General features: G+C 43.0%; 1 protein-coding gene across 2 annotated transcripts in view; it reads left to right on the top strand.

Annotated features, from left to right (window-relative positions):
* LOC125886892 (A disintegrin and metalloproteinase with thrombospondin motifs 20) overlaps positions 1-26,715 on the top strand; it is a 108,223-nt gene that overhangs the window by 41,920 nt on the left and 39,588 nt on the right. For both annotated transcript variants that reach the window (XM_049573252.1, XM_049573253.1), the window contains 13 exons: positions 4,470-4,615; positions 4,942-5,123; positions 6,804-6,940; positions 8,626-8,743; positions 14,782-14,877; positions 17,702-17,868; positions 18,109-18,238; positions 18,999-19,125; positions 19,232-19,442; positions 20,457-20,621; positions 21,052-21,222; positions 22,198-22,317; positions 26,524-26,631. In XM_049573252.1, coding sequence (XP_049429209.1) covers positions 4,470-4,615; positions 4,942-5,123; positions 6,804-6,940; positions 8,626-8,743; positions 14,782-14,877; positions 17,702-17,868; positions 18,109-18,238; positions 18,999-19,125; positions 19,232-19,442; positions 20,457-20,621; positions 21,052-21,222; positions 22,198-22,317; positions 26,524-26,631 — 1,878 coding nt within the window. The remainder of the gene's footprint in view (positions 1-4,469; positions 4,616-4,941; positions 5,124-6,803; positions 6,941-8,625; positions 8,744-14,781; positions 14,878-17,701; positions 17,869-18,108; positions 18,239-18,998; positions 19,126-19,231; positions 19,443-20,456; positions 20,622-21,051; positions 21,223-22,197; positions 22,318-26,523; positions 26,632-26,715) is intronic.

Raw genomic sequence — 26,715 nt, 5'->3', positions numbered from 1 at the left:
ATTCTCCATGGATTCATCACAACAAAGGACACCAAAAATATTGATCAAGCCAAGTTTTATAAGGTTACAAGAGGTATGTGTGTCCCAGCAGTTGTTAAGAGATCTTAAGTTAGAAATACCATCAGTAAAAGTGTCTCTGAAGTGCACGTGAATGGAACAGCTGACAGGGCCAAACCACTCATTCACTCTAATGACAACCCTTACACTTCTTGGAAAGATGTGGGGGAGGAAGGGATCACAGAGAGTGGAAAAAGAGGGTAGGAAACAAAGTAAGGAGATAGAGAGAGGTTGGTTGGGGTCACGGTTGCATCATGTTGTTTCTCTTGCACTCGCTTGCTTACCTTCCCCTCCCTCTTGTCATCTCTCTTCCTCCTGTCTTAACACCCTTTCAACACAACGGAAAGAGGAAATATGGAACTAACAGGGAAAGACATGCACGCCTTGGCTGAGAAATAAGTTGTGTAAATCCAGTCTATAATAACAGCTGTCATTTTATTTCCAGTCCCCTGCCCGCCCAGAGAGAGCTTTGCAGATAATCGCGTACTACCGTATAGCTCCATGGCTCTCTATCGCCTCTCACCTCCAGGTCAAGTTATACAACATGCAACAGTGAGTTATGACATATTGAATATCAGCTGCAGCCGTGGTCCACATTGCTCCACAGGTGACTCCAGATGTTTCAGGTTTTTTCCTGTTGCATTCTGTTTTGATTGCGCATTGTGGAGAGGACTCGTCAGAGACATAGACGCAAACCCCCCAACAGGCCAAAGTCAAAGTGAACTCCGAACCGAGAGCCATGAGAAAGACACCGCAACATGAAAGGTGAAGCCTTTTGGAAATGGCCGTGTTAAAATGAAAGAGCGGAGGGCTTTTTAAATCAGTCCTCTGCCTTCTCATTCCTGCAGTGATGTATGGCTTGGGTTCAGAAATGAGGTGCTCTCTGCAACAGTTTCCTGGCAATTACAGGGCACTAACTTCCAAAGCAGCCAGCTGAGGAGCTCGGAGCAGATGCTGCTGTCCTTAGATACTATTCCCACTGTCAGGGTTAGCATGCTGGTGACTACTGGCTGAGTTGGTTATTTAGTTTTGTTGGTTTGTGATTTGAAAGAGGCAAAGGTATGATGTGCACCTCCCTGTGTGCATCATATTTAGATACAGTATGTGCTAAATGCATGCATGTGATATGTGTTTGCACATATGCACATGTCTTGGTATGAGTTGGTGAGTCAGCGTGTGTCTTTGTGGAATTCCTAATTTGAAACACATGCTAGTCACAGCTGGACAGGTTCCTCTCACAAGACCTTCAAATGTCTCACCACATACCCAACTGAGAGCAAATTTTGACAGTCTTTCTAGGAGAGTGACTGCCGGTGTCCTCGGTGCTCGTTCCAGCCTTTCACCTCAACGTTTTCCAAGGGTGTGTTTGTGCACTTCGGAAAGAGAGGCTAATTGGAATTGAGCGTGGCCCCCAGATGCCTTCAGACTCTGAGCAATCACTCTCACACTTAACACACAGTCGCACATGTGCACACACACACACACACACACACACACACACACACACATACATACATCATCTCACACAGATGTTTTTTTCCTTCCACTCCCCCCTTTCCTTCTTTCTTCTTTTCACCCACATCACCTTTTCAAGCCAAACAAAACGGTTGTAAACACAGGGTGCCAGCGGGGGGAGTGGAATGCCTCAGAGGCTTACACAGGCTTTGGTCCTCTCTGACAGACAGTCCGCCTTGTGTTTGACAGTTCCTCGGGCCCTGCCGCCTGGTTGCACTGCGGTGGTCCCTGCATGGCCCTTGCAATTTCCCATACAGGGATAAGGGGGATGGGTGGCTGTGTAAAGGAGGTACAGAGGAGATGCCCAGGTCCCGGTTGACAGTCCTTAAGCTGAGGTTGGGGGAAGGGGGTGTGAGAGTTATAAGGGAAGGGAGACTCTTTGTTATGTCAAAGGAAAACTCTGGAAAAATGTCTTAAAATGTGTTTCTTCAACAATTTTATGAACTCCAATTGTTTAGCTTTTTTTTCTTAAGACAACTGCTCAACCAACAAGGACCAGCGCCTGTTTGCCTTTTCGTGGTGTGGAAGTCATTTCAACTCATGTGGATCTTTTATCACATTCCTCTCAGTGACTTTTATTTGAATTGCTCTCTAAATCCATTGTTTGCGCTCCAACAAAATTATCAGTGCCCTCGGTTTGCATTTACAGTGGAGCCAGACAGGAAGAAACTCAAACCAGGTCTGCATTATGGAAATGTTTGTGGCTTGTTTAGTCCTTACCCTGGAGCTGTTAACACCTGTCTGTCATTGTGCGCAGACTTTACACTCCATCATTAGACCCGCAAGTGTGTAAAACACACATGCAAACTAGGCCAGGATAGTAGAGGCAGCCGTGCCAAATTCTCTGTATGTTTACATGTGTTTGCGCAAATGACTTTGCACTTGCAGGTGTTCACCAGAGGTAATGGCTGCAAGTTGTGAATTAATGTTAAAGCAGGTCAGAGTTGCCATTGTTGAGGAGATGACTTGATTGATATCCTCCCTGGTTTATTAGCGTGATTATGAAAATTCACTGAAGCGGATATCACACAGGTCTGTTCTCAGGTCTCAAGAGTCTTTTTGGATCTGGAGCAGGGATTGAATGTCTTGTCGGGGATTGGGAGAGTGGCCAGTTAAAAGGATAGTAGATGCATTTCTCATCTGGAAAGAGCTGGCAATGGAAGTAACAACTTGTGCATGTACCTTAGGGACCAAACTCTGTAAGAAAATGAACACACTGAGGTGTCTGCAAAGAGCATCCTTCTGTGGGTTTAAAACTGTGCATCTGAGGAGATAGACAGCTGAACAGCAGAAGGTAGTTCCTGATGTCAAGCCAGTAATGAACTTTGTTCCTCTTGTTATCACAACTCTAGAGTTTCCTTATCACGGTGCCACTGCTCCCCGTGCCTGTGTGCCCGGACGGCGGGCTACGTACCCAGACAGACGCCGTCTTGTCCTGCATTCTTTCAGTGAACAGGACCCTCCGATATCTTAGTCACTGAGAAGGGGATTTGGTTACACACAAAGGGAAATGGGCCTGCCGTGCTTTGCTTATGAAAGCAGTGTTAGCACTTCTTGGCAAAGGTTGGTTCATGGGTACACACTGTTTGATACCAGGCGCCTTATTTCCTTTGTCAGAGTGGGTCTGCTGTATGAAAGATATTATGTAATTTTGTGTTGACAAGGCAAGCTGAAGATGATTTACAAAGAATTACTCTGGATATCCTCAATTGTCCCTGCAGAGCAAATAGTTTTCATTTTGATATGTTTCTTATAAACTTTTGTGTTGAATGTCCAAGACCATTTGTATCAATGTGTTGCATCAGGCTTATGGTCTTTATCGGAAACAGGGGACTCATGTGAACAGCAGTGTGACTTTGTGCAAAGACAGAGGCTGTGGAGCAGCTATGTTTTACATAAAATTCGACAGCTTGTGAGACTCACACTGCCGTCTCTTACTTTTAATCTCTGCAACTCACCAGAGACTTCTATACATAGACAGTATACAATGATGGACATAGCTACCATGACGTCACCTATTGGTTTTTGGACTCTGTTTTAAAGCCTCGACTTAAGCATTTCAGCCGTCGCCATCTTAGGTTTTGCTGGACGTGACCATATTTGGATGAGAGGGTTGAGCTGTGGAAGAACAAGGGGTGTATCTGACTCATACACTGTAGCGACGCCTCGCAGACAGCCTGTAACTCAAGTGGCCCCACATTTGAATATGCATAACTTTAAGCCTTGATGCAATGTATACAGTTAAGTTATTTAAAAATTCACCTCCTGTGCAGTTGTCATAAAGGGTGAAATTAGCTATAGAGACCAAAACCTGATTTTGTACCAGGCTGTAAACATGTTTATTGGTGCTGTAAAGATGGGCATTTTAACATGGGTGTCTATGGGGATTAAATGCCTCTGCATCCAGCCTCAAGTGGCCATTCATGGAACTGCAGTTTTTGGCACTTCTGACTGAGGGTAGGGATACGTGACAAGAACAGAGTAGGAGCCGAGCAATTAGCTCCCCTCAAAAAGAATACCCACAAATGCATTAGAGGTTTGGCTATCACTAAAAAAACTATTGTGGCACATACTGCACATTTCAGTTTCTGGTTTCTCTCATTGACACTTCCTCTCTTTTACTGTCTGCCGCTATCTCTATTTTTGTCTGTATCCATGCCGCTCCCTCCCTCTCCCATTTCTCTTTGGACAGCTGGAGGAGTTGGACGCCTTCCTTAAGGGTAAACAATAGCTGAATTAGGATTTCTTTTAAGATATAGCTTGAAATCTAAACGGAGGATTAAGAAGGCAAAGAGGAACGCCACTCCCAGCTGTGCCTGCACTAATTCTGCAGTTTGTGTTTGTCTTCACGTCTGCAGGAGTTGCAGTCATGTTTTTTTGTGTCTATTCACATGCAGTACTGCAGACACGGGATGTGTGTAAACAAGGAGTTGGACCTGCAGCCAGTCCATGGGGAGTGGGGTCCTTGGGGGCCCTACAGTGTTTGCTCCAGGTCCTGTGGTGGAGGAACCCGGAGCACCTCCAGAGACTGCAACAAGCCTGAGTAAGGAAGACAGTTTTGACAATCAGAGCCATTACAGACTGTAAATATGTGTAAGACTAAACCAGTAAGAGAAGCAGTAAAAACGCAAGCAGTCACGCCTGAACAAGAGGTGTAAACAAGCTAAAGTGAGAAATAAATCTACATGTCAGATTCACTTAGCCTCAAACTGATTTAAAGCAACAGCTTGTTTCTATAGTGTGAATTTAAAAGTAAACAGTGTGGGCTTGAAGTCATAAAGCACCAGTCAAACAAGAGCAAACATGATCTTTAGACTGAAAGAAGTGTAGAAGTGTAGTGCTCCTGTGATCCGTCTCGTCTCACTCCAGGCCCAGAAATGGCGGGAAGTTCTGTGTGGGTCGCAGGATGAAGTTCCGCTCTTGCAACACTGAGCCATGTCCGCGAGGACGGAAGGATTTCCGCGAAGAGCAGTGCTCTCAGTTCGATGGCAAGCACTTCAACATCAACGGTCTACCTCCCACCGTCCGCTGGGTCCCCAAGTACAGTGGCAGTGAGTACACCAGTTTCATCCTAAAGCATGTAATTTGAATGTCTTGCGGTAACTTGAGCTGCGACATCAAAGATGGAAACTATTTACACCCGACTATACAATGTAGTTTGAAGGCAGTGATACTGTGTGTTTGATGCATTTAACTTGAATGTGGCCCACCACATTGTGTGTAGGAGGGAGGCCCAAACATAAAAAATCATAATGCTTGTGTACGGCGCTTGAATGTAATGCATTTTGAATACATTAGGAGAAAAGATAGAGTGGGTGCATATGTAAGGTAGAGTACGCATCTGTGTATGTGTCCTCTCTATGTCATAATTTGCACACCCATGAGGTTAACCGTGAAGAAATATTCCACCCCTGTAAAAATGGTCTTAAAACGGCGGCCTATGCAAAGATAAAATACAATATGTGACCAGAGAAAACAGAAAAAAGAGGATGTGACATTTGCTTTTGCTGAAGCGGTAGAAAACCTACATCAACCACAAAGCGTTGCACCACACCAGACTAAAAAAAGTTTTCTCTGGTGGGTGATGTAATGTGAACTTGGCCGTTCTCACACAGGAAACATTATGGTGGCTGGCTGGTAACAAATGATTGTGAATTGCAGTTAAACAGTGCGCTAAAATATGTCTCTGAAAACATTTTAGGTGAGAAATAGGCAATGCAGTCAGTCTTCATATTTGATCAGCACTGCATAGTTTTGCCATGTGATCTCTGTGTTTACAGTTTTTTTTTACAATACAGGAAACAGTATAGTGCTCACTTGCTGTTCACAAATTCTCAAATTACAGTACTAAAATATGTTTCTGAAGACATCTAAGGCAATAGGCAATGCAGTTACAGAATCTTGGTTTATATTTGATCAGCACTGCCTAGGTTTACTGTAAGGTCAGAGTTTAAGAGAGAAAGCAAGAGAGAAGGGCGACTCTCTATCTCAATCCGCTTCTATACTCTTTATGTCTGTGGTGGTGGGCATTCAAAAATGCAGTAGTACAATCTGTAGTCAAAGCAACAGCCCTAGAGCCAGTAAAAAACCCACTGGATGACATAAAATGCGTCATCTGGCAGATTTTAGCTGAGAGATGAGCAGGGAGATCTGGGCGCTGGACATTTACCACAGTTCATTGACACAAACTACCCACAGTGTAATGATACAAAGCTGGTGGAAAATCTGCAAAGTATCCCTTTAAGTTGACATTAAACAACAGCAACATTAAAGCGACACACGGCCTTTCCATACAAACCTCCTGGCAGCTTTCCCTCCTGCAGTCGTATCTCATTCCTTCCTGAGATGGCCTGCCTGGCTACATGAGATTACCATCTGGCAAAGACCACCATGTTTAAGTTACTGCAAGTGATTCATTCATTTAATTGATGCTGTACAAGCAAACAGGCCAAGCCCCCGAGCCAGTGCACTGTCAGATACAAAGTGATTCTTCCAAACAATGGATAAAAATTTGGCAATTCAAGCCAGAGAGTGACTCTGAACTTTGCAAAACAATTTAAATAGGTACAAGATCAAAAAAGTGTTATGTTTAGTTTTATTTCATCAGCACGTGCAAGTCATCTCGAGGCTTTTTATCTTGTTATTGTTCAAGATCTCTATTTTATTAATCTCATTAACTTAATGAGCTGTAGTCCAACTTTTTCCATAGTTTGTTTTCTTTCTCCATGCAGTACTAATGAAGGATCGCTGTAAGCTCTTCTGCCGAGTTGCTGGGACTATGGCGTACTATCAGCTGAAGGACCGCGTCATCGACGGCACGCCATGTGGGCCAGATACTTACGACATCTGTGTTCAAGGCCTCTGCAGGGTATGTCTCTTATAATGAACTTGTACATACACACACACAGACACATACACACACACACACAAGCTCCAGCATCAGCGTCATCGTAGCCTTAACTTATTCTCATGCTATCATGATATGTAGGTTCATATATGTGTGTCAGTGTTACATTTTGGCTGTTGCTGCAGGAACGCTGTCTGCCTGCTCATACTTTAACATGATTCACGTTTTGTAATTACTGGAAAGGATACAGCTTGAGTTTTCAGTGAAGTGTTTGGAGGTCATAATCAGAAACACCTGCATTTGTCAAGTGCATGGTGTCCAGGTGAAACAGTGCTTGCAAATGTGCATTTCAAAACAGCTTCAACTTATAATTTTAAAGGAGTACTTTGAATTTCTCTCGCAAGCTCCCTGGTTAACCAAGAGACCAAAAAGGAAATTCTTGATGAATTCAAGTCATGAGGGTCCGTGTTTCTCAACACACGAAGATCAAAACACAAGTCGGGGTTTCCCAGACATTTATTTATTTGTCGTGACCTGCCGTGATTAAAACATCTGCCGCCGTGTTTTGGTTTTCTATATTTGGAGTTGGACCATTCATTAGTTGCATACTCGGAATTAATAAACCATTCATCGCTCCAAATCCTCAAAGTGCAGAGTGTACTCCAAGTGCAGGTAGAACAGCAGAATGTCAGGCACCGTAAAAGTAAAACTTATCCATTCATTGCACTGGGTCCAAAAGTTTGGTTTCACTCACCTTTGCAAGAGCTGCTCCTCTAATCGATCTGATCTGATCAGCTCTGATTGGATCGACTCATCAGTTATCCAGCCTTTAACTCAAAACTCCACAAACTGCTGCTTAGGAAAAAAAGTTCCATCTGCACTCTGTTCATGGACCCGCAAAACCTCTGGTAAAAACTCCTCTGTCATGTGTTTCCTCACAGAGAAACATCCAAATGAGTGAAACATCCTTGACACTCATGAGCTCTATAATACACTTTAATAAGACCCATGACACAGGAAAACTGAGTGTGACACTAGGCTATTGAAAATGTACATAAAACACTCAGGGAAGTTCATAACACCATGTAGAATCTTGATACAAAGACCTAGGGCTGCACAATATCTTCCTAAATATAAGTAAAACGTGTGCGCAGACTGATACACAACAACACACAGGAAAGAAAATAAAAAATGGCATGCATAGATTCTAATTACGTGGGAAACACTGTAACTCGTACAGTATAATTATAATTTATAATAATAATAATAATAATAATATAAATATATTATAATTACAGTATAAGTCTCATTTATCCAGTCGTATGTGTAGTACTTCCCAAACACATGCATATTCACTGAACACTTTATATGGAGGTGTTTGAAGTAGTAAGAATTTGGCGAGTGCATGTGTTTGGAAAGTACCAGATAAATGAGACTTGGATTATACTGCACAAGAAGTGTGAGAGTTTGTATACCGATGTTTTGATATCATGACATCAGTTCATTGAGAATTTTGTCAATTTTTAAATCCTCTGTCCACTGCAGAGGCATGCAAGAAAAACTAAATTTTGTTCATGAATTCAACGTAACAGGAGGGGAGTAACTGACGAACAAATGATCATTTTGGGGGTGAAGTATTCCTTTAAGTACAGGATGTCATATTACAGTCACACATGTCTATCTTCTCTTCATCTGTCCCTCCTCAGCAAGCAGGCTGTGACCACGTTCTCAACTCAAAGGCCAGGAATGACAAATGCGGAGTGTGCGGCGGCGACAACTCATCGTGCAAAACCCTGGCAGGGACCTTCAACGACGCTCAGTACGGTAAGTCCCGCTGCTCAGATTACATGCACAGTACACTAATAGCTGACTCTTTACAAAAAAAGGTGTTGCTATTAAACATACTGTGTGTCAGCAGCCTCTGCGGAGGATCTATGATATATCTGACACGCAGTAAACATAGCAGAGCTAAGAAAGACTTCAGTGCCACGTGGCTGCAAGGCTGACATGCTGCATGCGTGTATTAGGTGCTGATGTCATGTCTGGATATGTTTAAACATATTAAGCTTGATTTTCAGCAACGATACGTGCCTCAGCTGAATTTGGAAAAACGCAGAGCACCAATCTTCTCCAAAGCTTCAGATACTGATTAAAACAGCGATCTCACTCTGTCAGGTCTTTCGATAGCAAACACAAACCTGACATCACCCCTTTGAACTGTCCTGCTTAATGCGGTGCCTCAGTGCGGGCCAACTGCTGATTGCATCCAATCCTTTTTAGGTCTGGGCAGCAAAACAGCAGAAGCATTAGAATAAAAGCCCTGGGTGTGGCCTCCGTCATGTTTACTCCGCATTAGTTTGGCGCTGAGCTTTAGCGTCTCTATCCATCTGCTTTCTTTTTTCACTCTGTTGGCTGTTGGGGGTACAGGGTTTGAGGACTGTATTGAACCAAACCAGGCACTGAGCTCAGCCCTGGAAATCTGGCTAGACCTTAAGAAACACAAGTGGGAGTGCAGCCCAGGCAGGATATCCCTCTGCTCCTGGGTTTTAAGCCTGTCTTTCTGTCTTTCACCCTTTTGTCCTTTTCTGTTTGATGTCTCTCTATTTCTCAGTCTCTACCTTTGTCTCTTCACTTTGCTTTCTTTTCGTCAATCTTTGTCTTTATCGTTCTTTCCCTTCTTCACCAGACTAGATGACCCGAAATTACAGGTTAAACCAAAGTTTCTTTTTTTATCTTGTGGGGTAAAATCCAAGTCACAACTCAAGTCTTCTAAGTGCCAAGTTACTGATTATTGAAGTGACACAGCATTGGAACATTTTCCTTTAAAGGTCGTGTCTGTAGGATTTAGGGGGAATATACTGGCAGAAATTAAATTTCATAAGTGTTTTCTTTAGTGTATAATCACCTGAAAATAAGATTTGTTGTGTTGTGACAGAATGATTATATCAACATAGGGAGTGTATCTTCGTCTGTGGGGATCACCGCGTACCACCGCCATGTTTCTTTCGTAGCCCAGAATAGCTAAACCGAATACTGGCTCTAGATACTGGCTCTAAATCACTGGGTCTGTTTGTTTTGGAGAGGAAGAGGCCTCTGCTGATGATTTGGCTCCTGTTGAAAACCTCCTGAATGTCTGGATCTTAAGTTATCTGAGAAAAAAGGTGAGCAGTGTTACTATGTTACAGTGTTACTAGCTACTCTACATACATAGCTAAGCTTGCTATGTTTCTCCAGCAAAATGGCAAAAGTACCTTGCTACATGCAAAGCTACATTTCTTTTTTTAAATTTTTATCAAATCACTGTTAGCTCAGCGATAAGAAAAAGTGTCAGCCAAACAAATAGGCAAGCAAAAAGACTTTGTGACATTTGGACCTGTCCTCAAATAACAGATTCAGAAACAGAATTCCAAAGTATGTTTTTCTGTCAATAAAACCATGATAAATAAAAGACAGTAGTATAAACAATAAAATCAACTCGTCTCTGTACTTGTTTTATTAGATCTTAGTGCGGCGTTTGACACAATTGACCATCGAATTCTACTGCAGAGACTGGATCACTTAATTGGCCTAAAAGGTTCTGCACTAAGCTGATTTAAATCTTATTTATCTGATCATTTTCAGTTTGTTGACATTCATAATGAATCATCCTTATGTACTAAAGTTTGTTTTGGAGTTCCGCAAGGTTCTGTGGTTGGACCAATCCTATTTACTCTATATATGCTTCCTTTAGGTAACATCATTAGAAATCACTCTATAAATTTCCATTGTTATGTGGATGATACTCAGTTGTATTTTTGTATTTTTTTTGGGGGGGGGGGGGGGGTTCCTTATCCGCTGTGAGGGTCCAAAGGACAGAGGGATGTTGTATGCTGTAAAGCCCTGTGAGGCAAATTGTGATTTGTGATATTGGGCTTTATAAATAAAATTGATTGATTGAAAATAACACACCTAGATTAAAATTTTTCTTTTTCTGGGGGCATTACAGAATGAACACTCTCTCCTCTCTCCCTACTTCATACTGTTCTCTGTCTCTATTCTTGCCCCTTCTTGTGTCTTTTTCTGTTGTGTCCACTGCAAATCCACTAGATATATTCAGTCCATGGGTAAGACAAGTGACAGACGTGTTAAGAAGTGCAATGTAGCCAATCAAAGGCAGAGTAGGGCAGGTCTTGCCAAGAATAGCCAGAAAAATAGCTTGTAACGTTTGTGGACGCTCCCACGCTACTCTGTCAATTAATCAACTGTGCTTCTGGCTATTTGACTCAGAAAGGAGTGACATTACCAACTTGCTACTGAGAAATGGAGTTAACTTAGTAACGTCACTACTTTTAGTGACGCTACTGCCCCACACAGAAGGTGAGCACACCTGAGCAGACGCTGGGCTTGTGGCCTGACTGCAACAAGCCAACCAGCATAGGCGAAACATCTATTTGTACCCTGAAATTGTTTTATTCAGTGTTTTTACCAGTTTAATTCACCTGGTCCATTTGTCTGAGAGAAAAAGAGACCTCTGTGGATAATTCAGCCCCAGGTAAAAACCTCCACAACAATGAACGCTGAAGGAATCCTAACCAGGAGTTCATGCTTGGCACGTAGGAGAAGTTTTAGCTGGTTGCAATCTGCAGTCCTCACTGCTAGATGCCACTAAATCCTACACACTGCCCCTTTAAGGGTGTTTGTAAGTGTTGATGGTGTTTTTATAAACCTAGGTCCTTTCATTGCACATGCCTTATAATTAAACTATGCAGCTGTATGAGATCTGCCTGTTGCTGTCCTGTGTTTTGACACTTGGTTGTTTCATGTCTTCAGATTATCAAGTTTCAAGTCAGTTAAGACTTAAAGCTGTATCTGAGATTTACAAGAGGACTTGATGCTGACTTACATTTTCTAAATCTTCCTGACTTGAAAGCATGAAATGCAGACAAGAAAAACAAACTTGGAGGTTAAATGCCTCCTGTTTCAGGGTGGAAAAATAATCCATTCACAGTAACTACAAAACACGCAGATGTTTGTCATCAACTTAGTATCGTCTGACAACTTGCACCAGGGTGAGCTCGTGACGCCTTCTAATTTTCCTCCACAGGCTATTAATACATCATCTTCTCTCTTGCTAGTGGCAGAGGGAGGCATGTTTGAGGTAAAGCCCAGTGGTCCTTAAGTTCAGCGCAGTTGTGTTTCTCTCTCCCCGGGGTGGTGTGTTTACTGTTCATCACTGGGTCACTCTGTGGTGGCGGAGGATTGTGTGTGTGGTCAGTTGCTAAGCTGGGGGATCTTTGAGGCCTCTGATGGCTTGTGGATAGCGTGTTTCCTCAGAGGGGGTGCGTGCTGGTGGTTTCTGAAGTTCGTACGCCTCTGTTTTTTTTTAGCTTATCCTGTCCCCAGTGTTTAGGAGAGGAATTTGACATAAGACACAGTTGCAGTAAATTGTAAATAGGTTTCTGGGTTGTGGCGGAAAGGTTTTATTGTGAAGAAATTTGTAGCAGTAGCTTCCTGTACAGTGTGGCCTCCAATGGATAGGTTTTTCAGTCATGTTTGATTTGACATGTGATGATGTTACAGTGTGTGTGTGTGTGGATCTACATTGCTGATGAGAGAAAGATATATAAACCAAGTGCTGCCCCCGAGTGGCTCAAGGTGTCAGGTTAACCATCAGATCACATCAATTCACACCTTTTCTCTCATTCCATTCAGGTTTTATTTTATTTTGGTGACAGCAGGAAGTAGTTGGAAGGCCACATGGTGTCTGAGCAGATAAATATCAATTCAAATTCTCAAGCTGAACTCTCAGAAAGTGAATATTGACAGTCTCCAACTGTATCTAACAGACATTATACACCAATACTACACCTGTGGTAATCTCTTTAAACCTCCAGTGATTCAACTGGGCTTACCAAGAGGCCAGAAGTACAGAATTGTTGTTGCACCAAACAGCGGCTCATCATGAGTACATTATGGCTAAAACTTTCTTCCCTTGTAATCCTCAAAATGTTGCTATTAAAGGATATATTTTTACTCAAGTGATGGATTTGAATTTAAAAACAGCAGTGTCTTTGAGTTGTTTCTCATCAGCTCTGCTTTTTTTTAATCTGTGAGAGATTACATTTGTTATCTGTTGCCCTGTCGCCCTCAAAAAAAAGCCTCAGGTTCATCAAAACACACACTACAAGATTCATGAACAGTCTCTACCCCTAAGCCATCATCATACTGAACTGTGGACTGAAGTGAACCCACCTAAACACATTACAGTTCTTTTTCTTAAGTGCAGTAACTTATTTTATGTGCAATAATATGCATGAGCACTTTTTATTATCCCATTTTATCTGCATATGTTGGTAAAGAGTGGTAAAGGAGTTGGTAAAGGTATCTACATTTGTGTATAATTTTATTACTATTTAGTAGTTATTTTAATATTTGAGCCCGGCCCTCGAGCACACCTGAATTTTGTTGTTTGTTTGCACAGTGACAATTAAGAAATCTGAAATATCTTGAATTAAAGGTATGCTATGCAGGATTTTCCTGAAGAATCTTTACACAGCGTGCAGGTTAGGTCGTCACTTTATGAAAAGGTACTGACCATTGACGATACTATTCACAAATATTCATTCATTCACTTTCCATAACCGGTTATCCTGTTAGAAGTTGCAGGGAGGCTGGAGCCTATCCCAGCTGACATTGGACGAGAGACAGGGTACACCCTGGACAGGTCGCCAGACTATCACAGGGCTGACACATGGAGACAGACAACCATTCACACTCACAGTCACACCTACGGATAATTTAGAGTCACCAGTTAACCTGCATGTCTTTGGACTGTGGGAGGAAGATGGAGTATCCGGAGAAAACCCACGCTGACTCAGGGAGAACATGCAAACTCTTCACAGAAGGGCTCCCCCACCCCGTGGTTCAAACGAGGAACCTTCTTGCTGTGAGGCGACAATGCTAACCACTGCACCACCGTGCCTCTGATTCACATATAGTAGATGACACTTTCTGCATAGTATATGTTTAACTTTATGTACAGAATCTGTAGCAACTTCTTTTAATGAGTATAACTTGTATCATTAGAAATCTTTTGATGCTTATGCTGTGTGGGTTTGTTTGGGCTTTTTTTAAAATACCTTACTCGCAATAAACTGTACAAAGCTAAAGTTCAGTCTTGAATCGGCAAAATGATTTAGTTCCTAAACTAGATGATCAAAAAATTAGTTAAGAAGAGTACAAATCTAAGCAAGCATTCGGTGTCAGCTAAAAGTTTTCAATAGTTGTCGCTATGTATTCATTTTCGGTCGGTCCCAAAAATGTATTTAAGCACTCACGCCCAGCAATTCTCACAAGATGATACAGATAATTTTTCCTCTACTTGATCTTTCACTTATTTCGTTTCCTGTCCTCTGTTCAGTCTCCATTGCTGCATTTTTGTTGTCGCCCCTTTGGCTTTTACGTGCTCTCTTTCCTTCATGCTCACTCGTTTTGTATGTTAGTTTATCATTGGACAACAGGCCCGGTGTAGTAATTACAGGCCAAAGGTAGGTCCAGGGAATAATTACATATCATTTCACGGTCGGGCCTCTGAGACTAAAACAAGGCTTCCTGCAGGTTATTTGAGAGGACTGGGACCTTTTTTTTTTTGTATTTTTCCAAGTGTGACATTCAAATCCCCCGTGGTTAGAACCGGACTTTCCTGACTGGGATTTGGTGTAGCATAGTGAAGCTATTATGAAAATCAAGGTGGGACCGCTCAGTGCTGTTGTTGTGGCTACTTTGTTCCCTTTTGGGACTCCCTAAAAAATTGTGTAACTTTCCGCGCTCTCTGTCTCACTCTCATGTTTCGTCTGTCTGTCTCTCCATGTTTTCCCCTTCAGGTTACAACACAGTGGTGCGGATCCCAGCCGGAGCCACCAACATTGATATCAAACAGGTCAGCTACTCTGGAAAGCCAGAGGACGACAACTACCTCGGTGAGTGTGCTGTGTGTTTTACAGCAACACTGTATTAAATTACAGGTTTTCTTGGGACAATCAATCCAAAATGGAAGCAGTCCAACCTAATAAGATGTATACATTACAGCCCTTCAGCCCTCATCTCATAGGTCAATGCCATTATCCCCTAACATGACCATAAACCACCTAGAGTTGGTGACCCAGAGCTGTAGAGGCAGGCTTTTAGTGAAGGAGGGTGAGGAGACGTGGGCCAAACTGTTGTCAAACTGTTTTTATAAAGGAAAGGAAATGTCATTTGTACTGAGTGTATGTGGAGGAAACGTGGAGGGGCGTTGGTCCATCTGGTCATGGCAAAGAGGGGTTGGTTGGGAAAGCAAATGGAGTGTCAGCCCCTGAGAAAGATAAATGAGGCAGCAATAGGTGCTAATTAGAGGCATGTGGAGCCCAGGCCGCATGAAAGTGGATATAGGGGTATAGGGTTAGATGGACCCACCGGGCTCAGATGTGTGTGTGTGTGTGTGTGTGTGTGTGGGGGGTTCTGTGTGTGTGTGTGTATGTGCTTGCACATGAGAGAGAGATAGACAGGGTGGGGGAAAAAACAGAGAAAAGGAGTTTTGCCTATGTTGTAAGGGCGGGCGCCCATTTTCAGATGGTTCAAGTCGGGTTCAAGATGTTTTAAGTCAGATTGTCAGAAAACACATCTGGCAGGGTCTCGCTGCCATGCTGCTGTGAAAGGCTCGACTCCTGCTGTTGCTGAGCGCCACAACCACACACTGAGCGAGTGGTGGTGTCTGTATTAAACGTGGTTGGTATTTGCAACGCCCTGTCAATGTTGTAACTCCGGCTGATGCAGTATGTAGAATTTTTTTTTTTGAGAAGATCAATGCGGTCATGACAAAAAAAGGAGACTGTGCCTTTGATGTTGTGGCTCAAATCTCTGCTGTTGGACTTGGACACTTTAGACACTTTGGACACCTTTAGAAAGCAGATCTGTGTAGATTTTCGTTTGCTAAGTTTTATTTATTTACTTTCAATCTTTATATTATTTGTTACTCCTGTATTGTGTCTTTATTTAATGTCTTTCTTATGTATTTTATCATGAAGCCCTTTGTAAAGTCTGCTATAGAAAGCTGCTCTGGATAAATTGTACAAAACATCTGTCATACTACACAAGTATTCGAACAGAGCCAAGTTCTTCCTAACTAGACCTTTATTAGGGAAAGTTTTAACATGATGTGGAGCATTTGCTGTGGCCTCTGCAGTCACTGATCTCAACTTAAGTAACGCCTATTGAAGTTTTTGAAGTGATGTAATAGGCAGTGCTCTTCAGCGCCATCATCACTGCACCAAATGAGAGAAGATCTTACAGAAAAAGCGCTCATCACGCCGGCTGAGTCAGAGACCTGGAGAATCAGTGCTGCCAAGCTTAGAGAGAAGCTGCTCTGGAAGCAGATGGTGGCTCAACACCTTTTTAAAGACACTTTATGTTGGTTTCTCCTTTTGTTTTTGACCCATCTGTATCAAGACGTGCAGGTATTTAGTAGAGCTTGTGCACTGGAGAACAAACTTAATCCTGTAATGTGCCATCATGTCATTTTAAGCCATTTTTTCCACTGTTCAAGCATTAAAGGAGCTCTGTATGCTATTCAGAGCATTAATATAGCAAACATTTGTTTGCAAAGTAATGGTGTCCTGAGCAGAGAAGTCATGCTACCCGTGCATGCGTTGTAATCTAAGCTTCTCGGTTCTTTGTTGTGGAAGACTATCTGGCCGCAGGTGCGTGTAAGTCTTGTATGTGTATCCCACTGGCTAGATCATCACTGCCACTTTGCACTCTGCTTATATGACAGGTACCACTGATATCGGCACAGCCCCCTCCTCCTGTTAACACCATCAGCTCTGTCGACACTGTTGCCATTGTTAGCACTGCTCATACTGTTAGCACCGTTAGCTGCTCAGCCGGTGTTTAGCATATGTTCTGAATATTGTGTAGCATTCCTTTAAGGTGTACATTTCTCTGCAAAATATGCCTAAAAAGAAGCGTCTTCCTAGCCAGCATCAGGCACATAACAACTACAAGATTTCAGATGTGTTTAGGTGCACTCTGTGGCTGTGTATCTGCACATTTTCCAAAGTATTGTTTTTTTCCAGTTTTGCAAACTGTCAATGATGACAACCAGAGTCTGCAGATCGTCGTCAAAACCCCACAGACCCCACAGTCATCTCTGGGCTAAAGATGACTTGCTGGCTTCCAACAACGTACAGACCTCACTGTAAACAAAGTTGCGTCTAGAGACTTAATCACATACATTGTTGCGACATGCACTCTGAGATTGTAATTAACTGCATGTTTTCTGGAATCATAGTGTTCGGGGGAAAGAGAGAGAGGTGGTCAGCATTCATTTTGGGTTCATGTGCTAGTTTGCCAAATGCTAGTGTCTATCCATGTGTTCCTGTGTGTAATTTGTGCGTGTATGTTTATGTACATGTTTATATTTGCAGTCAGCGGAGATCCTTTGTTTGCATTGCAATGTCAGTCATTAGGAAGAGTCACGCAGCCTAACTCTCTCTCGTCTCTCTCCGAATAACTGTAATTTAGTGCCACCAGTGTTTCAACATACCTTCCCTGCAAAAATGGCTTTGCAGAACAATAGGTTGGCAACTGAAAGACTGTTTACTTAACATATTGCCTGAAATGATGAATGCCACAGCTTGTAAACATTCCCTAAAACCTCAAGTCTGCAAGAGCCAAACTCATTTAATAAAACCAAACATTTCACTTAAGCAATTCTTTCACGTTTGGACAGTGTTGTTTACGGTTTGTGTCTGTTTGTTGTTCCAGCATTATCCGACAGCCAGTCCAACTCCCTCTTAAATGGGAACTTTGTAGTGGCCATGTTTAAAAGGGAAATCACCTTCAAGGGAACCATCATCGACTACAGCGGCTCGGACACAAAAGTGGAGCGCATTAACTGCACTGACCGCATCGAGGAGGAGCTCATTCTGCAGGTATCAGGAGGAGACTTTCTCCTCTTTGATCTTAATTACCTCCGCCAAGGAGGTTATGTTTTTACTGTTCTGTAGTCTTCTGTTTTGCATCCTTTAGTCTTGATCTCTTCAGAAGTTTGCTGTCTTCTTATCTACCGACATACTGAGCCCGATCTAAAAGGGTGATATCTCTGTGTGGACGAAGTAAGAAAAGCACTATGAAATCTTTTGACCTTGCTTTTCCCACCATTGTTTCCCCAGGTCTTGTGTGTGGGAAACCTCTACAACCCAGATGTCCGTTACTCCTTCAACATACCCATCGAGGAACACAGGGAGCAGTTTGTGTGGGATCCCTCAGGTTCCTGGCTCGAGTGCAACCGCATCTGTCAGGGTAAGACCTCAGCTCGGCTTCCAAATCTCCACACATGAAGAATCTGATCATTTTTCTTTTTGCTTCAGTGAATCTTGAAAATCTTCTCAATTATACTTTTAGGCCTAAAGTTATTTCACAGACTGCAATATTTCAGTCTTGTTAGAGCCTTGCAGTCTGACACGCAAATTTCACAGCTACTTTTGATGTGAACTCTAAAAAGCTACCAGCAGAAATGTGTTAAAAAGTGTGAGATTATTATGAATCATAATGTGTCTTACAGCTCTTACTGCATGAAATCGTATTACATGGACGTGGATCTGAGTGTCAGGGCACATTAGGATTAGCATTTCTCTTGCATCACTTACACTCACCTCTGAATTTAAAAACATACTCACTCATCCCTTCTTTCCATAAATCCCCCTCCTGGCAACCCCAATGTGACCCCGGCCAATCACATCGCCCAACACCTTCCCCTTCGTCTGCCCCTTAACCCAAATAATCCCCTCAAATTTCCCCTTTAGAAGCAAGTTAGTCAGGCTCCCAGTGGGTCAGAGGGCACAGTGGGATCCAGTAAAGAGATGTAATTGTAGGGTGTGAGACCAACATGGACCCCTGAGGCTGTCTGATGAAGGACTGGATGTCAGAAAGCTGGTCAGACTTGTTAAAGGTGAAGAAATGTGATATTTTGGCAAGCGAACTGTCTGCCAGATGTTATCTGATGTGAACCCTCCCCCCCCACCCCCCCACCCCATGTGTCTGTGTACATGTGTGTATGCAGGTGAGCGGAGACGAAAGGCAGTGTGTGTGCGTAAGAGCGATCACCTCGAGGTATCGGACCAGCGCTGTGAACATTTACCTCGTCCTGTTGCTGTTGCTGAGCCCTGCAACACTGACTGTGAAGTCAGGTGGGGATTATTGCACAAAGACGCACACATACACCCAAAAAACAAATTCCTGCACAGTGTACACAGCTTAACTTTTTAAAAAAATTTTCCCGCTCCTCTCACACAGGTGGCATGTCGCTGGAAAGAGCGAATGTTCTGCTAAATGCGGCCCAGGCTACCGCAGCCTGGATGTTCAGTGTATGAAGTACAGCCTGATGAAGAGACAGAGTGAGAGGATGGAGGCCAGTGCCTGTGGAGACTCCGCTAAACCTCAGACCAGAGAGCCCTGCCATGGGGACTGTCTGCTGAAGAGCTGGCAGTACAGCGCCTGGTCACAGGTACAATCCAACTGTATTACACCTGTAATATATATATTTACTGGCCAAACAGACTGAGTATTTATTTATTCTACATTTCTAATGTCTAATAATGTATATATGCATTCATTTTTTTTTTTGATACATGGGTGTCATTTCGATATGTACTGTATATGTTCAATATTGTCAATTAATGCTATTTTTGCTTTCGTTATTAACACTAGACAGTAGGAAAAAGTTAAATCATGCACTTCCAGAGACTGTATATCACGAGACATATTTCCTAAAAGAGTGCACATCACGTCAGTCAGTCTTTCTGACTTCTATCTCAGCAGTATCACATACCTCATAGAAAAGAGGTAAATAAACTGTTTCTATGGTTTTATTTTACTATGTTACTCCAGTAAACCCTAAAACAGTAAAGTATTTGAAATATGTAAGATCTTATTCCATTGTAGAGCTGTGTGCAATGCATGGATTCGCTTAGCCCCTCGACCAGTTCTCTCTGTTTGTGTTATCAGACCACAAATGAGAAAAGTTTGGGCAAGCTAGTGAGAAAGAGCTTTGGAGATGGACTTAGTAGCAGCTGTACTAAGTCGAATTCAGCTGGTGCAAACCCCAGCACCAGGGTTCAGAACAGGCTGGGTCTAATCTGGTAACGGCAGCAACAGGTAGTTTGCTGATCGGGCGGGGATTCGTGATGCTATTCGAGCAGGGCCATCTGCCATTTTCTACCTCCTCGCTTTGGCCTTATTTTTCTTGAATCGAGATTACCACAATGAAAGTGACAGCTTCTTTCTACTTCTGATTCAGGGATAAAAAATTGATTTCAAAAAAGATACTTAAGTGAATCGATTTGTTTTTCCCACCCCTAATATACAATATGTGTTGCTCATCATTTTTGGACAGAGACCAGTCAATATGAAGACTGTTTTTGATTTTCTTTATTGTAAAAAAAATCATTTCATTATGCATCACTGGATTGGAATGTGTGATTAAATTAGCTGAACATGTTGACTGTATTCTTGCAAACAGTGCTCTAAGACCTGTGGACGCGGGAGCCGCAGCAGAGAGTCTTACTGTATGAACAACCTGGGTAGACGGCTGGTGGACCGGGACTGCAACGAATACCAGAGGGTGGTCACTGAAAGCTGCAACGAGCAGCCGTGTCCGAAGTGGACTGTTAGCGAGTGGAGTGAGGTGGGAACCTTTATTATATTATAAATACACCTTTATTAATCTCTAGAGGCAGACTGCAAAGGATAAATCTAATATCTTTTACACACCTACAGCGAAAAAGGCAGCCTTCAGCACAGCTCAGCACTACTCGGGTTTAACAGTAAGGTCAGGGGAGTAAATTATAATACAGGGGAGGCACCAGATTGCCATAAAATAAAATGCAATTACTAGATTACCAGCCACATCCAGTCCAGCCCGACATAGCAGCCCTGCATGTGTGTTCCTCCTCCAGTGGCAGAAATTAGCATAGAAATGTGTGCTGTTAACTATTTTGTATCGAGAAAATGAATGAAATTTTGAACGTCCACACACTTTCTGTCATATTAATTACTCCTTCTCCTCCTTTTCCACCATCATCCCCCACCCTACCACACCCACCTTCCCCACCCAGTGCCTGGTGACTTGTGGGAAGGGGATGAGGCACAGACAAGTGTCCTGCAGCATGGGAGCCGGGGAGGAAAAGCTGAGCGAGCACTTCTGCGACCCATCCAGCAAACCTCCTGCTGTAGGGAGCTGCGAGCTGCCCGAGTGTGCGTCCTGGCAGGTTGGCGTCTGGGGAGCGGTGAGTCCTGCAGAAACACACACACACACACACACACACACACAGATGAGACATAGACACACAGGGGCGAGGTGACTTGATGCAGTGTTTGACCGAGGAAATGGGTTTCACATGTGGCTTGCTGTCTAGGTGTTTGACTCGTATCTGTTACTCTGTGTGTGCACATGTGAGTGCGTGTGTGTCGTCACAGAGAGAGAATGTGGTGTGTAGCGGCGTTGGTGTATATTTCAAGTTATGTGTGTGTGAATGCAACCCGATATACCGGCAAGTTACGGAGGAGTGTGCTCTGACTCCAGCTGCCATTTCCTCCATGGTGCTTTCACTTTGCCCTCATATCCTGTCAGACTAAACCTGACCCAGGGTGCGCAAACACACACACACACACACACACACACACACACACACACACACACACACACACATTCAGATTTCTAATTTTCCAAGTGTTTCTGTGTAGGTTTAGGCCTGTTAATGGTAAAGCACAAATTGAATGAAACATGTATGAATGGATGTCTTTGGCCATTCATAGTCTGGTTTATACATTTGGATCTAATGCCCTCCCACACGTGTTTGTATGAAGTCAGATAGTGGTATTTACAGAGCTGGAATATATCGGCTCGTTAATGCCTGTGTAATCATAATTTGCTGCTTAAATAAACCGATCCTGTGGCACTTCCTCTGCTTTCACGTTGTACCTGACCACGATCGGATCACCTCGTATGTAAGGTAAGAATTGGGTAAAGGGTCGAGTTTAGACTGTGGGTGTGTATGTGGACGCATGTGTCCATATGTGTGTGTGTGTATGCATGCATGTCAGAGTCTTACCCAGGCTCTGCTGAGTCGTGACTGAGGCCCCGTATAAGATATCAACCTTGACATACTTCGATAGAGTTTGAGATAGCTTTGCGGTTGACCGGGCTTCTCCTTTCCTGTGTTTATGTGTGTGTATGATTGTGTGTGATTTTTGTCTTTCAGTGTGCGGTGACCTGTGGCCACGGCTACCAGATGAGAGCTGTTAGGTGTGTGTCGGGGAACTATGGTGACACGGTAGATGACAGAGAGTGCAATGCTGCGGCGAGGCCCAGAGACAGCCAGGTAAAAAACAACATTCAATTCAAGGTTCACCCGTATTTGTCTCAGAGTCTGATTTGCTCTTAGGGTAAATAAGATGCGAGTCATAAAAGATTAACAGGATTAATGCTGCACGCAAGATTGAATTCAGATGTCATATGCATCATCTGAGGTCAGGACACAAACAAGACATGAGGCTCATTATGTTTAGTTTTCGGGAAAATTCACCGCCCTGATGTTAAAAAATATATTCACAGTTAATGTTTCAAATAAGACTTAAAGTTGAAGTGTACAGTAAAATGCACCCTTATGGACACTTCAAAATGTGCTTCTGCCAACTTAAAAGAACTACTGAGTGAAGGCTGCCTGGGTTATTTTAACCTTTAAATCAATCAGACAAGGTAGTATCACTGCTAAGCCAACTTAAAGCAGCACTGAGTGATTTTTTTGGCCACTCTGAGGGCAGTTGTTAACACAGGGTAAACACAACATTGGCCTGTTATCACTTCAGCCATTTTCTTTTCAAACATCCAGCCAACACAGAGCAACAGTAGCATTTATTTGGAGTCATGTCTCTGACCACAACTACAAATGAATGCTAATATAACAGCTGTCAGTTAAATATTCATTTTCAGTTTGGCTCTGTTTTTGACCTCCAGTAACTCCTGAGGGAAATATGCAGCACAGAAGCTGCACCCCCACAAAGTACTCAGCTGTCCTCACTAGCTAGTTACAGACTTTGTCAGTCTGTTCTGTTAGCATACAAAAGGTTTATCAGGACTTTTTCAGCAAAAACAACTGCTGGCTGCGACAGGTGAGAGCCGAAGGACTGAACCAAACAGTTAAAGGAGAAGTCCGGTATTTTGCACTTTGAGCCCCATTTCTGTAGCCTGAGTGTCAGACTGAAGCTCCCAGAACCTTCAGTCTGACATTGCCTCCATTGAGGGCGATTTACAAGGGGGAGGGAATTTGATTTTTTCCCTAACCAATCAGTAGAGATCAACGACTCACCCACAATCTGACGTCATTAGTATCCATGCCTCAGGGGTGCCGAAAACAAGCGAGCATTGCCCGTTTAAAATGTCTCCATCGTCGTGCACGCCCAGCTGCATCGCCGTTAAATCCAGTTTAGCAGCTTCCTTAATTTGGTCCTCCATTAACGCGAGTAGTGGCGAAATACCTCGATAGCATCGTTAATGTGGTCTGTAGGATCTGTTGTGGTCACCATTGTTGCTATCCTCACCAGTTACCCACCGGCGCACAGCTTGACATCAGCGTGGCGCTGATTGGCTAATCGCTAGACACGCCCCCACCCCCAGCGTTCATTGGTCCGTCCATCATGTGGAAGAGATAAATCGCAAATTCATTGCAGTATGCCAGACCAGAGATGCAAGCCTACTCAGTTGAGTGGGCGGGGTCTATGGTCTGGAACCAGGCTACCATTTCTGTGTTGTTTATGATGAAATAGAGCGGCTAAGACCAAAATAGTGACGACTGCTCATTTTCTGAGAATTTGGCTTTCCCCTGCCTGGCTTAACACTGCTGCCTATGGCCATGTGTATATCTGTCCTAGAACCACCCTGAACGCTCATTTTCAAAGCCATGAAACTCACCGAGTGGTCAGTGGTGTTCGTTGATGTTCTGATATAAACATCGTAGCAAACTATGGTTTCCGTGATGATTTATTTGACAATTTGTGTAATCCGTTCGTTTTCTATAGAAGCCTCATTGTCTGTTGGTGGTAATCCGCCACCGCAAACGGAGAGGGGGTTGTTTACAACAAGGTTGTAGTCATTGTAGTCTTTTAGCTCAGCGAAAGTGCCGGCTCGCTGTGTGCGCTCCTGGAGGAAGAACGAGAGCGAACGATAAAGTTTTGTAATAAGTTTAAACAACTGCACAATGGATTACTCGCTTGTAAACAACCTTCGCAGTACGATGCATTTGAACACAACGACAACCTTCTTCTTCTGCTTCTCTGTTCCTGCCGGTTGGTGACACCCACGTAAAGGAGCATTATCGCCATCAAGTGGGCTGGAGTGTATAACGCTTCAGGGTCAAACGAACGATCAAGCGGAAGTTTACACACAGGTGAAAAAAAAATAGTTCCACAATCGAGATGAGTAGCGAAAACACAGATGGAAACTACAGCTTGCTACGATTTTTATGTCAAAACATCAACAAACACCACTGACCACCCGGTGAGTTTCATGGCTTTGAAAACGAACATTTAGGGTGGTTTTAGGACAGGTTCACACATGGCCATAGGCAGCAGTGTTAAGCCAGGCAGAGGAAAGCCAAATTCTCTGAAAATGAGCAAACATCACTATTTTGGCCTCAACCACTCGATTTCATCATAAACAAGCCAGAAATGGGGCTCAAAGTGCAAAATACTGGACTTCTCCTTTAAGTTGTGTCAAGTCAAGTCAACTTTATTTATGTAGCACTTTAAACACAGAGTTGATCCAAAGAGCTCTTACGCACACACAGAAAAGCAAAAACTAAAGGAAGGAGAGAAACACAAACAACTGAGTGATAATAGCAGTAAAATAATAATAACAGTAATTATCATATATCGTTACTGTTATTTTTGCACCTATAGCAACAACTGTATCCTTCTTGTTTTCGTACTGTTGCCACATTGTGACAGTAACAGCAACAGTCACGTTATACAAAATTAACACTCTGTAGACTAACATCAGAATCTTAAATTGTATTCTGTAGCTAACAGGCAGCCAGTGTAGGGAGGCAAGAATGGGGATAATGTGCTTTAGTTTAAGTTGTGGGCTGGAAAACCAAAACAATGAGATGTTGAAATGCTTGGAGCTTAGCACAGTAATTCTCAGTGGGTTCATCACTATGAGCTACCTCTTCCACATTTCACAGTCATTTCATCCATTGTTAATATAATAATTCAAGCTTGGACGATGAGGAAGACGAGCAGAGCCAACTTAGTACCTCTTAAACTCCCATTATTTTGGAGCAATGACTTAAACTAGAAACGCAGGATTTAAAATCAAGCATGATTCAGCAAACTAGTGCATTCCTTTGTTTTGGTGTGTAAGCTAAACAGAGCTCATTTCAATCATCTGTTGATTGGTTAAAAGCAGATCTAATTACATGTGGAGTATCCTCGATCTTCACTCTTTGATGATGCTCCTAAATTAGGCACATGACCTTCACTGCAAACTTAAAAAGTTGTGACCTAGGCTACATACACACAAATACGTTTTCATTTTAAAACTCTTAACTATTGCTACCTTACTCTGGCATTTTTGAACCCCTAAAACAGAGACCTTTGAAAACACTGCTGACCCCATATTAGTTTAAAAACTTCCGGTGCTGCGTTTTAGTCTGGAAGGGCGGAAACAGAGACATTTGGAAACGATGACAGACATTCACGTTTGCTTACTTAACCAAAATATTATAGCTAGGCCTCTTGTGATTTCATCCTTTATGTGTGGTTAGCGTACTCCTTTCCCATTGCTGCTGCTTCCTCTGTCTGTGGATGTTGCTCCCTGCCAGTACTGCTCTTAAATGTCGCCTTAGTTTGTACTTTCTGCCATCCCTGTAGTACTGGCTGTATGCAGCAAACTGCAGAGTAGACAGTCTGCTTCCTGTTTACACCAGTATGTGCATGCCTAGTGTATGTGAATGGCCATGTGTTATGTGTTTTTAGTTGTGTTAAATGGATGAAAATTGATTCTGAAAAGGTGCACTAACACTCATGTACGGAGATCATTAAAACCCTACTAGTGTAAATGTGGCCCTCGTTAACACCAGCAGCTTCTTTAAATGTGGGCCTGTTCTGCTTTGCTTTGACCCAAAGTCCAAATCACTGTCAAGGTGGACACAGACCATAAGGCTGCACCACACTTGTACCTGAGTGGTTTAAGGGTATTGCATAAGACACTGATGGAGGCAGAGTGTTGAACTGATGACCTTTCAGTCTGCAGATAAGTGATCTGTCTCAGCTGTTAGAATTGAGGTCACGATCATATAGACAGACATCCTACAAGCTGGGTCTACAAGCTTTGGGAAGTAGAACTAAACAACACAAGTCAAGTTTTTTTTACAGCTGGAGACATCTTAACCTTGATTTTTGGATCGAAGGGAGTCTTTGAAATGCCTTTAGAAAATATTTTGGCATGTTTACTCTCACAGCTTCAGTGTAGTGAGTTATAACTCTCAGTAATTACTAATTTTACTGCATATGCATGTTTGTTTTTGCAGGACTGTGAGATGCCAGCATGTGCCTGGGCCTCTCCGGTGCAAAGCACACCTCGTCCTGACAACTCCGCTCAGCTCCTGACTCAGTGGAGATACGGCTCCTGGACTGCGGTAAGGAAACAAATTGGGTTTATTGGGTCTATTGGAGCACATTACACTCTGTGGGTTTACTTTAGTCAGTCCAAAGAATATACA

The sequence above is a fragment of the Epinephelus fuscoguttatus genome, linkage group LG4 (assembly GCF_011397635.1).
Source record: "Epinephelus fuscoguttatus linkage group LG4, E.fuscoguttatus.final_Chr_v1".
In the NCBI taxonomy this organism is placed as follows: Eukaryota; Metazoa; Chordata; class Actinopteri; order Perciformes; family Serranidae; genus Epinephelus; species Epinephelus fuscoguttatus.
Note: the sequence above shows the minus strand (reverse complement) of the source record. Positions and strands in the feature narration are given on the sequence as shown.